The sequence below is a fragment of the Tiliqua scincoides genome, chromosome 7 (assembly GCF_035046505.1).
Source record: "Tiliqua scincoides isolate rTilSci1 chromosome 7, rTilSci1.hap2, whole genome shotgun sequence".
In the NCBI taxonomy this organism is placed as follows: domain Eukaryota; kingdom Metazoa; phylum Chordata; class Lepidosauria; order Squamata; family Scincidae; genus Tiliqua; species Tiliqua scincoides.
Window position 1 is genome coordinate 18,203,406 of NC_089827.1, and position 12,543 is coordinate 18,215,948.

The window sequence follows — 12,543 nt, forward strand, 5'->3', positions numbered from 1 at the left end:
CCACCGTGGCCATGTTTGGCCCCAGAATGCAAGGCTACAAGGCATTTGGAAGTGCAACATGGCTGACAAAGTGGGTCTTGCACTGGCACTATCCTGAAGCTGCAGCCCACAAAAAATTGGGACACAACCCAGTTGTGAGTCATGACACACAGTTTGAGATCTGTTAGCATAAAACATTGACATGAATCTCTTACCATATGCTTGTAAAGTAAGGGCTGCTTCATAATATTCTTTGAATGCATGGGTTTTTAAGACATCAGCTTGCACAATGTATGAACAAAACCACATATGTAAATTTTTTTTTTTTTACCTTGATGAATCTGAAGTAGAAGCTCACCCAGTTGGGTGTTTGGGCTTTCTGTGTACGCATGATTTTGTGAACGGACTAAACACATGCGCTTTGTTGTGCATTTCATGTAGACAGAAGAATTCATTTTGGTATGCAGAAGGAGACAGATGGTTCGACTGACCTCCAAGAATAGCACTACATACCTTACTGCTCTTTAAATGCAGTGTACTACACTTGAGCCACCAGACTGACAGCCACTTCACAAATGACATTTTTCTCACATGGTGATAAGCTGCCCAGAGGGGACAGTGTGAGTACCACCACTTGTCAGGTGTGGTGTGATTTTTCACTTTGCTGTGACCACACACAGGTTGGAAACCAGGCAAGAGCTTCCTGAGCCATGAACTCACAACAAAATAAGCACTTGCTCACTTCAGAAGTGATGTAGCACTTGATTTGTGTTTTTTCTTACATAGTTTATTTCATGTTGGGGAAAATGTCATGTACAAAGTTAACCTGAATTATTCTGCAAACAAGCCCTTAAGTTCTTAAGTATGGTTCAAGTGGCCATGTTGCCAGCCCATTCAAATGCAACAACTTGAATAGCCTAATCCTATTGAAACTCCCCCTTGCCAATACAGCAGGGCCAGCACAACTTTCACTGTATTCCACAAGGAAATTTTGCAGTCTGGAGGTCTCCCAAGGTAAGAGGACATTAGTCCCCTTGCCCCAGGGAAAGCCCCAGCTGCAGCAATGGGTCTACTTGGACCTGTGCCTGCTAAATTGCTGGCACAAGTCTGAGTGAATCTGTGGCAGAAAATTGAGCCCAGGAAGGGGGATAGGATATAGTACACACCAGCACCGCTGATCCTGCCCCCCTTCTAGGTCCAATCCTACTCCCACTCCCTTCCCCACCTTCCCCCACCAAGTTCTGCCTCCTCCCTGCCCTTCCCTATCCTTCCCCTGCCACTGTACTGCCCAGCGTGGAACCTACTATATCCAGCATGTGCTAAGTCCCACACTGGTGCTGGCAGAACATCACAGGCTGCACAGGATTGTGTTGTAAAATTGCTCTTTGTTGGCAACACCAAACGTAACAGTGTCTTCCGGCATGAACGACTAGGCATATTTATTGCATCAAGATTTTATAATTTATAACATTTGTATTGTAAATGTACAAATTTCTAAGAAAACAGTGTTAACAGTGTTAACAGTTCTCATGTTTACAACTAGTATGAGGCACATAGTGCAAAAATACTTTTCTGATACAGAGGTCACAAAATAGTTATCTATAGGTGTTAGCTAAAAGGCAACAGCTCAAAATCATGTGGTATGACCTAACATTTAATTCAGATACCTTTGTGGATAACATTATGGTCTAGCTGCCATTTTATCTACCAATGTTTTACTCAGTTGACGGGCATTCGGCTTATTCGTTTAGGGTGCGATGCAGAGTCCTTAATACAAATGAGAGTTTTGCCACTGACATGAATGGAATGAGGATTGCACCCTTAGCTGGTATTTGACTTAAACCAGGGGTCTCCAAACTGTGGCTCAGGGACCATATCTGGAGCACCACTAGGTTTTATCCAACCTGCAGCAACTTGTCTTTTTTGATGTTTTTACTCATAACATTCCTCACTTTAAGCATGGCATTATTTCTTTGTAATTGTCATGTTTCTCTTTTGTTCTGAATAATATCATGCTGATTACAAACAAGGTCCAAGTAAAACTTATTCATTCATTCAAATTTCACTCAAACATTTATAAAACTGATTTTTTTTCAGCCCACCAAATGTACGAAATACATGGCTATGATGTGGCCCTCGTACTAAAAAGTTTGGAGCCCCCTAGCTTAAACAGTAGTTATCACAATGAAAAATAAAAATATACCTATCAGCTACAGAACATGTGTTATACAGTCTGGCTACCTGAGAACTGAGTCTGAAACAGTGTGGGGTTTTTCAATTATGGATAATAATCCCTTTTTTCTGGACTTTGGGAGATTCAAAAATCAGAAATCCAGCAATTAAAATACTTCTTTAAGAACATAAGTTTTCTCTCTGAGGCAACAATATTAATCTTTACAATGCCAATTGCAGATGACCCTCTAAAAGGGAAATATTTGCTTCAACCAAATTCTGTGAGCACTCTGATATAGAGAAGGAATTTCTGCCCACCTTGGAACTCCAGTTCTATGGAGGAAGCCACACTGCAGATACAAAGTAATGTGCATTGGCTTTTTCTAAAGAAATAAACAGGGAATCCTTCTTACAGCACAATCCTATGCAAATTTTCTCAGAAGTAAGTCCCAGTGTATATAATAGGGCTTACTACCAGGTAAGTGTGCATAGAATTGCAGTTTCAAGGTACTGCAGTGCAATCCTATGTTTCTCTATTTAGAAATAAGCCTTGCTGAGTTTAATGGAGCTTATTCCCAGGTAAATACGTATAGGATTGCAGCTCTGGAGACATAACTATATCTAGTGAAGCTGATTGGCTTAATTCCATTTCCTACCAAGCTACCTGTACCAAGTTCAAAGATGCAACAGAGGCATGACATGGTTTCTAACATCCAGTTGTCAAAATCCATGTACTGAGCATTTAAACAATGGCTGAGTACATATCTATAGATACACAGTTGAATACAACATAACATGCACAATTCAATGATTGTATAGCATACATTTTGATGAGAGAGGTAGAATCCCTAACACGAGGTGCCAAAACTATGTTGGTTTCTTCATGTTACCGTCTTGTACCCAAAAGAGAAGTTAACTTTGGTATTAAGTTGTTTCAAGAGAGATCATTGAAGTTGAGCTGTTGCTTCTATATGAGCACCAACCAAACAGGCTTATAGGAGCACAATTTCTAAACAGCGACATGAGTTTTATCAGCAGAAAGTATACTGCTAATGCATCAGCCTGATGTAGATTTGGGGACTAGACCAGACATAATTACTGACTGGCTTTTGAAAGTTGACAGCAGCTAAAGTGGAACAAGTCAAGAACACCCTCTTTCTATCTTGCTTTCTAGGAGAACAAATCAAGCCAAGCAAGCAGCCCTGAACTCTGTTTTATACAGTACTGGCATCCTCCGGTATCCATGCGGGATATTTACCTGCCCCCCCCCCAGTGGATAAAATGGAACTCTATCTCCATGCTTCCCACACCCCCTGCAGTCATTACCTTTGCTTATCTTCATTACAGTTGGGCAAAATGTCTCTTGCTTTAACAGGCAGGCAGGCAGGCAAATGCTAGAGCAGGAGGCAAACATTAACAGGAAGCAGGAACTTAACATTCACTCTAGTCTCCCTTATAGTCTACCTGCTTGTCTATTAAAACAAGAGTCATACAGCAATTGCAAGAGGCTGCCTGCCTGTTTGGTTAAAGCAGCAGTCTCCAAATTACAGGACCACTGTGTCTGAAAAATGCCATGGCACTTAACTGTTCCACGCTGCAGCAGCTTATCTTTCCAGCTGATCGCCACAAAAACTCACACCGGGCAGTCGCTTCCACTGCCTTTCACCCCAGCAGGCTATGCACCCGGATTTGAGGAGGAAGTGGCTGCCCAGCACAGTTTCTGGGGTGACTGGCAGGAAAGACAAGTGGCTGTAGCGTGGGACAGTAAGCGCCACATAGGGAAGGCATTTTTCAGATGCTGGATCCGGCCCATGGACTGGGGTTTGGTGCCTCCTGGGTTAAAGCAAGAGACATTTAGCACAACTGTAATGAAGATAAACTTATTGGGTGCGGGAGGCATGGGGAACCGCGGATAAGTGGATCCACGGATACTGGGGGACGCCTGTATAAACCTGCACTTACTTGCTTCATAAACAGTTCTACAAAGAACCAGCTATACAATCACCATGAGGAGGGTGTGGGGTTGGGATGCTCTTGTACACATGAAGGGCCTTTCCATGCGCAGTGTAACAATTGGGTTTGCTACTGATGTACACGATATGGAAGCTGCCGGTTTTCTCAAGAGTGAATCTATACGCTACTGTGTTTGTAAACATGTCTGTCACCTTAACTCTTTAACAGATGTTGGGGTACCTATAAAATATGACAGTGTACACTTTCCTTTATGAATGAGGTGGCCTTGGGAGTTTGTCCCAGACCTTGTTGTAACTATGCATGAGGAATTGTTCAGGCTGAAAGCAGTTCAATGGTCTAGACTTTCATGATGCTTGCAGCATAGATGGCACTCCTTAAACTGTGGTGCCCTCTGGGGCTGTCTGGTCTGCCATATGGTCACACTGGCCAGAGGAGGACTTAGTGAGAATTTGCTCTAGTGAGTCAAAGCCTCTATATAGCCTTGAGGGCTTTTGTAATTGTAGTTCATGCATCTACTTCCTTGTCAACTAAACTAGGAGTGATGGATTGAATCCCTTATAGTAACACTGATAGGAAAGGAAGAATTCCAAGGAAATTAAATTATAGAGAGGGAAGGGCTGAGAAAATAAAAGCACCGAAAATGTGATCCTTACAATTCTCTTACTCCTTTGATTTTCTTTTCTTACTGTACTTGAAGTTGGAGGCCAGTGTTTGTACTCGGAATACATTTACCACAGAAGCCTCCACATCTTCCATATATTTTAGTATTGTCCTGAAAAGTGGAGAGACACAATAGTGGAAAATCATTTTATAACAAACTCTATCTAGTATGAAAAACAATCCAAATAGAATAACCCAGGGGTTTTCAAACTGGGGTGTCACGACGCCCCAGCCTGAGGGCCCTGGCCTCTTTCCCCTTAAGGGACGGGGGCAGCGAGAAGGCAGGGAGGAGGCAGCTGCGCGATCGCCAGGATCATGCTGCTCAGGGGGCTGCAGGGGCTTGGCTATACTTACCAGAGACTCTTGCAGCTTCCCGGGGCTGCAGAGAGCCCTGTGCGACCTTCTGCAGGGCTCCCCGAAGCTTCAGAAGTGAAACTGGAGCAATCGTGCTCCACTTCCTGTTTAGTGGAAGCGGGGCGCGATCAATCCGCTTTAGTTTTCAAAGCTTCAGGGAGCCCTGCAGAAGGTCGCACAGGGCTCTCCGCACCCCCAGGAAGCTGCAAGAGGGTCTGGGAAGTACAGCCAAGCCCCTGCAGCCCCCTGAGCTATGCGATCCTGGGGATCGCATCGCTGCCTTTCTCCTGCCCCCCGCTGCCTCCCCCGCCCCCGTAATGACTTAGAGCGGCTCAAACTCTCCAGGAGAGTTTGAAAACTGCTGAAATAACTCAATGAGTCGTACTCTGAGAAAAAGTAGGATAAGATGCGAATAGCATGAATAATGGCAGTAGTGTAGCTGGGGGGTGGTAAGTATTGCAGGCGCCACAACATGCTGTGTAAGCAGCCATGTCGGAGCCATTCTGGGCAGCAATGGCAATGAACAGAGCATTGTCGTCGCTGCCCAGAATGGTTTTGATGGCGCGTGGGAAGTGCCACTTACAATGAGTGTTGCAGCAGCACCTGAAGTACTCACCACCTCCCATAGCTACGCTACTGTAATGGGCTGCGTCCAAACCTTCTTCAGATTCCTGTCCACAAAAGCAGGCAGGGCACAATTCTCAGCAATTCTTCTTCACCGCTCTATACCATATACTCTCTTGTTCCTGAGGACAGCATCTTCATGGTTCCTACTTCTTAGTACTTAGGCGTACACAACATACAACTCAACAATTCACACAGCAATCAACTCAACTTCAGCACCAACTCCCTGCACTGCCCTGAACCATTATTTTTGCAAAACCACTTACTTGAGACTTGTGTATCTGAACAGATGCGTAATTTCCCTGAGCAGTCCATTTTGCTGTCGTGGATAGCCTCAGCCCAGTGCCTGCCAAATTAATCCCAAACTGCCCCTGTCAAGCAAAACGAAAACAAAGCACATACATCGCTTTCAGAGTAGGCCTAACAAATATGAGTAACATTATCACACAGACGGCCCAATCCTATCCAGGCCTTGTGCTGATGGAACTTACATTGGTCTTGTTCTCAACTTGCCCACCTGGACCCACTCAGATTTATGCCAGCCAAAAACCTGGCTCACATCACATCCGTTAGGGACCATGATGTGGTGGAGTAGGTAAGAAAACACACACCACATTGCTTGGTTCCCAGCCAGCCCACAGCAGAGGCTGCGTCAAAACTGCTAGATGCTATGGGCTGGCCAAGGACAGATTGTACTATGCGTTTGTAGAGAAATACAAGTTAAGGGTGTTTAACATTAAGCTTGGAAACAGATTATAGTTTCTCAAAGCACTTTAAGTGATCAGAGGCATCACTGCCTGTGGACACATGCATTTCTTTTGTCTCACTGATCTCTCTGATCAAACAGGGTTTACAGACTTTTGAAAAATGACAAAAACTTGCCAGGTTTATAGGATTTGTTTTAATGTAGGATAAAGGTAATAACATGAGGAATTACCAATGCCTCCTTTGATGAAGTAGACTCTAGTCTACTTGTGCTGAAATTAAGGTGTTAACAGTTCAATCCTACTTATGTCTACTTAGAAGCAAGCACACTGAGCTCAATAGGCATATACATTCTAAGTACGTATAGGATTACAGCCCTAGTCTTCACTTGTTTTGCTGCGGTAGATCAGTGGTGTAGCTAGAGGGGGTACAAAGCACTAGGTTTTGCAGGGAGCTTCACCTCAGCGTGCAAGAGACCCCTTCGAATTTCTGTTTGCCTCCATTTTGCTCCCATTTTGCTCCTATTTGCTTCCTGTAATGGTTCCAGAGGATGAGGAGAGGCTTCTTGCATGATGCTGTGAGGCTCCCTGCAAAACTTAGTGTTTTGCACCTCCTCTAGCTATGCCACTGCAGTAGATTAATGTAGTTACCCCTCTGGGGGGTCTAATAATCACCTTCAGCATTCAGAAAATGTTGTCTGTCTCCAGCCTAAAATTAACTGCTAAAAGGAAGCTGCTGGTTCACAAGAGGGCAGTGTTGCATTGTCAACACAAGTGGCAAGAAGAGCCAAGACAAAAGAAAAATGAGCATGCAAGTGGAAAGGAACCAAGTATTTCACAAGAGGGTAAAATAAAGATGAAAAGAACTACACAGATAATTTGCATGCTAATTTCTTTCAGACACTAGGATGGATTCTGCAACTCTATCAGTGCTTGCCTCCAGGCAAAAAAAAAAATATAATGTGCACGAGCAATACAAAAGGCTATCTCCCTGGGAAATGTCTAAATGAAAAATGAAATTCGAGGGTTCCATAGATCATGAATGGTCTAGGGAATAACTGAAAGTTTGAAGAAAAAAAAAAGTAATGTGAGATTCAGCAGCAGTCCTTGCCAAAGCTTCGGTGCTGCCAGAGGCAACCCAATTCTGCCACCTCCCCATGGTTTTGGTGCCTGTGCTAATCACCCCCTGACCTCCTTTCCCACTGGCATGTCTTCAGAACTGGCCAGCATGGGATGGGATCATGAGAAAGAAGCTCCTTGCATTGGTCTGTTTTCAGCAAGCACTGACAGGGGAGGGGGTATGGAAGCAGTAGTCTTCCAGAAGCGCCACTGGGAACAGGACCAGAGCTCTAAGGTCACACAATTCTTGGCAGTGGGACTGAAGGAGAAGTTTACTGTCCTGCCTCTTCTCACTTACTGTCCAAGAAGAGCAAGTGAAAAGGCGATGGGGTTGTGGCCAGGTGGCACATATAGGCAGGCAATGGACAGGGGGAGATGACAGGAAGGTGCTGGGTGGATTGGCCCCTCCTGCCAGTTTACTGCTTCCCCCAACCCACTGCCCAAAGCAAGCACTTTGGTCATTCTCATGGCTTGACAAACCCTGTTCAGCGGTTATTACTGGAAAAGCAGTGACAATAAAATACACATGTATCCAAAAAGATCATTCAGGTATTACAAATTTTTAAAACTTTCCAAATATTACACCCCTGCTTACTGGGTAAAGAGGTACCTTTTCAGATGGTGCTCCTCTGACATTTGGCAGGGAGAAAGTAACTGTCCGTCTTCATCCCAGCACTGGGGTTCTTCATTTTTTTTTAGATTGTGAACCCTTTCAGGACACAGAGCTACTTAGTTATTGGATTTCCTCTGTAAACTGCTTTGTGAGCTTTTTTTTAAGAACATAAGAACAGCCCCACTGGATCAGGCCATAGGCCCATCTAGTCCAGCTTCCTGTATCTCACAGCGGCCCACCAAATGCCCCAAGGAGCACACCAGATAACAAGAGACCTCATCCTGGTGCCCTCCCTTGCATCTGGCATTCTGACATAACCCATTTCTAAAATCAGGAGGTTGCGCATACACATCATGGCTTGTACCCTGTAATGGATTTTTCCTCCAGAAACTTGTCCAATCCCCTTTTAAAGGCGTCCAGGCCAGTCGCCATCACCACATCCTGTGGCAAAGAGTTCCACAGACCAACCACACACTGATTAATTAACCACACGCTGATTTTTGTTGATTAATAATCATTTTACACAAAATAGTTAATATACTGAAAGCACATTTGGCCAAGAAAATCAGAGCCCCCCCCCCCATTCCCACTATGTACCTGTGGGCATCTAGCAGCACTATAGCAGTCTCCAGCTGTGGCAAATGGAACCGGCTTCCCAAGTATGGTGTGAGCAAAGCGGAAGTCAGTAGCTAAAAAAACAACAGTGAAATCTTGTTACTCCCTGTGGTACTGAATTGATTAACATATGAACACTATTGAGAATGATCCAATGAACTTATGTACACACAAGGCTTCCCATTTTCTGAAGGGAAATATTCTACATAACACATGGATTTCTGCGTCTCCGTATGGGCATCCCCCTCAAAAAAACAAAACAAAACACCAAGAAAGCACTTGTTCCTAAGGAGCTAGGTGTGGCTGAAGCCCCAACTATGAGAGGTAAGTACAGCAATACCTTGACTTTCATCCGCTTGACTTTCATCTCTTTGCTCTTTCAGCTGTTTTCAATTATAACCACATTTCAAATTTTGTCCACATGCTTTCCGTTTTCATCCGATTTCATCCAAACTTCCAGGACGTTTGTCAATGTTCAGATTTTTCTTTTTCATTTATTTTTGTTTATTTATGTTTCGCACGCATTCGCATGTGTTATATATAGTAGCTATTTACATTTTTCATGGACCAAAAAAAAACCTGCAAGCCTAATCCTGAGCTGCCCGGAGCTCCCAGGCTCAGCGGCTCCACAGAGGGCTCTCGCCGGATCCTGCGCCTCCCGCGCTACTGCAGGAGGCACCACTGGAGAAGTAAGGACAGAAGCCCTGCAATGGGGCTACTCACTTTAGCGGCGACCAAAAGGTCGGCGCTAAAGTAAAGGCACTTGTGGAGCGCATGCAGCCCTCCACAAGTGCCTTGGATCCTGTGGAGCTCATCTCCCCGGACACGCCTCCTCCACGCCCCCACCACCCATTCCGAGGCCTGGCAGTCCAGGAGACTGCCAAGCTGCAGAATCCAGGTGACTGCCGCACGCTAGAACAGCACCAGTGGGAACCCGAAGGCGAGCTCTGCAAAAGTACCTTATGGCATGTTTGCGACTGTGGGTCCGCAGCACGGACCTCAGGACTGGGCTCTAAAGCAACTAACATGTCTGTGTTGTCTATTAGCAAGTCCAGTATAATCTCTAATTTTAAAATGCTGTAAAACACAAAATGCAAGCTTCCCACCTTTGGCTTTGTGACTTATCTCATGCCAAAGCAGCATCTCTAAAAAAGGTCACAGTAACCTTAAAACAGTTCAGCCTGAGGTGATATCAACAGTTTGTCTTGAGGGTTCCTGCTAGGTCCCAAACTAGATCTTCCAAAGTTTATTTGCAATATGTGATCACAGATCAAGCTTTGAAATTGTCCAGGAGGGCTATATTAATAATGTACTGTCAGCTGTTTAACAAATCAATATTGCATAGCATATTGAAAAATCTAGCAACAAAAGCAGAGGTTCTTGTGGCACCTTAAAAACCTACCCAGTTCATTTCTGCATAAACTTTCAGGGGCTACAGTCCACTACACCAGAAGCATGAAATGAAATTCCCAGTAGGTAGGGTGTGAGGGATATGGGGGATGGGGTTTAAACAGCAAGAAGAAATCAAGCAAAGCTGATCTTGTAACCAGTTTAAAAGTATGCAAGGTAAACACAATGACAACTCACAACTGATGATCTCATAGCAATGTCAACTTTATAAAGGAACCAGAAGTTCCTTTCCTGATTAAGACCTCCATCTATGAAGGCTGCAGGAGGCTGCAGTCATCCATTTTTTATTTTCATTGATGCTGTGGTCCCTAACCAAAATGCAAGGTACTGCTTTAGCTGCAACCTTTCTGTTTCTCTCATCCTCCCCCCACTCAGTCATTTCTTATAGTATCTAGTTTGACACAACATAAGAATGTAAGAAGAGCCTCACTGGATCAGGCCAAAGGCCCACCTAGCCCAGCTTCCTGTATCTGTCAGAGGCCCACCAGATGCCTCTGGATGCACACAAGGCAATAAGATACCTGCATCCTGTTGCCCACTGTCTTGTCCCTGGCATTCTGAGGTTGCTTATTTCTAGACCCAGGAGGTTGCACATACCCATCATGGCTTGTAATCTGTGATAAACTTTTCCTCCAGAAATCTGTCAAATTCCAATTTAAAGGTATCTAGGCCGGACGCCATCACCACATCCTGTGGCAAGGAGTTCTACAGATTAATTTCACACTGTGTAAAGAAATATTTTCTTTTGTTTGTTCTAACTCTCTCAACACTCAGTTTTTAGTGGATGTCCCCTGGTTCTGGTGTTGCGTGAGAGGGAAAAGAGCCTATCCACCCTGTCCATCCCAGGCATAATTTTGTATGTTTCAATCATGTTTCAATAATGTTTCAATCATGTTCCCCCTCAGGCACCTTTTATTCTAGATTGAAGAGCCACAAATGCTGTAGTCTTTCCTCATAAGGGAGGTGTCCCAGCCCAGTAATCATTTTGGTCGCCCTCTACTGCACCTTTTCCATTTCCACTACATCTTTTTTGAGATGTGGCAATCAGAAGTGGACGCAATACTTCAGGTGTGGCCTTATCATTGATTTGTATAATGCAATTATAACGCTGGCTGTTTGATTCTCAATCCCCCCTTTTTTAATGATCCCAAGCATGGAATTGGCATTCTGCTGCCAAGCAAGGCAATGTACAGCACAGTGATGTCATATCATGAATTGTGATGTAACCAGACACGCCAAGGAAGGGGGAAGAGGCATGAAGCAGCAGTAGTCCCACACTCTGTATCTCTCGTGATGTGCCTGTGGGTGCAGTCCAGAGAATGTTTCATGTGCCCCCACCAATATCACATGCAATTTTCTCAAGAATGGACCAAATATATGAAATATAATACAGCAGTGACCTGTCTTATACTGGATGAAAACTGATTTTGCAAGACCGATGGTGAGAGTAGTTATAACTATCAGTATTAAAGCATTCTACACATGCATACTCATCCTGATAACAAGTAGTGAATCAAGCACCCATCACAGAATTTTATATCACTTCACATCACAGCTCCTTACATCTATTATTTTTCAATAATGGATTGGGCAGGAAGAGAATTTTCTTTCAAAATGGCACAGCTAGAGACACAAGCTGCATTTGTCGCATTCATTCAATCATGGCAAAACATAGTGTTTCAGGAACCTCACAATACCACTGCATAAAGACTCACTTTTTATTTCCAAAGATTTGAGGTCAATTCTTATTTTTCTAAAAATGGTGTAACCAGCTGCAGGGTAGTCATTTTTGCACCTACAGTCTTGCCGTCTACTTCCATTAAAAGGACACTCATACGGATTTTGAAGCCTATAAACAAACATTTCTTAGTTATTTTTTTTGGTATACTTGATAATATGTTACCAAATCACAGCACTATCGTGTATTATAAACTGAAGATAAAAGTTTTTTCAGACAAAAACTGAAAATAACACAAGCAGTCTTTATGTCTTTACAAACAGCTATTGACTTGCAACTAAAACAAGAGGCACAAACCATCCAGGTTTAGCATCTTTAAGTCATATTGATTTTGAGGAGAGAAATTTATACATTTCCTTAACCCTTCCATTAAAAATTAATGGGATTTAGGAATGCATAATGCTGACTGAATAATGCCCCTAAAGTAAAGGACTATGAGTTCATCATGGCTGAGATGGGAAACAGATCCAATGCTCCACCCATTATCAAATGTTCTGTAGAGTTAATTCACAATGATGTGTCTATTTTAAACCAGGAAAAAACATTTTGAAACTAGCACATGATTTTATCTACAAACAAAC

General features: G+C 43.6%; 1 protein-coding gene across 3 annotated transcripts in view; it reads right to left on the reverse strand.

Annotated features, from left to right (window-relative positions):
* Positions 1-1,495: 1,495 nt before the first annotated feature.
* The window catches only part of ADAMTS20 (ADAM metallopeptidase with thrombospondin type 1 motif 20), a 98,216-nt gene continuing 87,168 nt past the window's right edge, over positions 1,496-12,543 (reverse strand). Inside the window, exons 36-39 of one of the 3 annotated variants that reach the window (XM_066633248.1) lie at positions 11,940-12,073; positions 8,797-8,888; positions 6,030-6,134; positions 1,496-4,897 (exon numbers count right to left, since the gene is read on the reverse strand). In XM_066633248.1, coding sequence (XP_066489345.1) covers positions 4,808-4,897; positions 6,030-6,134; positions 8,797-8,888; positions 11,940-12,073 — 421 coding nt within the window. In that variant the 3' untranslated portion in view covers positions 1,496-4,807. Of the gene's footprint in view, positions 4,898-6,029; positions 6,135-8,796; positions 8,889-11,939; positions 12,074-12,543 lie in introns of those variants that run through there. The other 2 variants (XM_066633250.1, XM_066633249.1) reach the window with 2 other exon arrangements.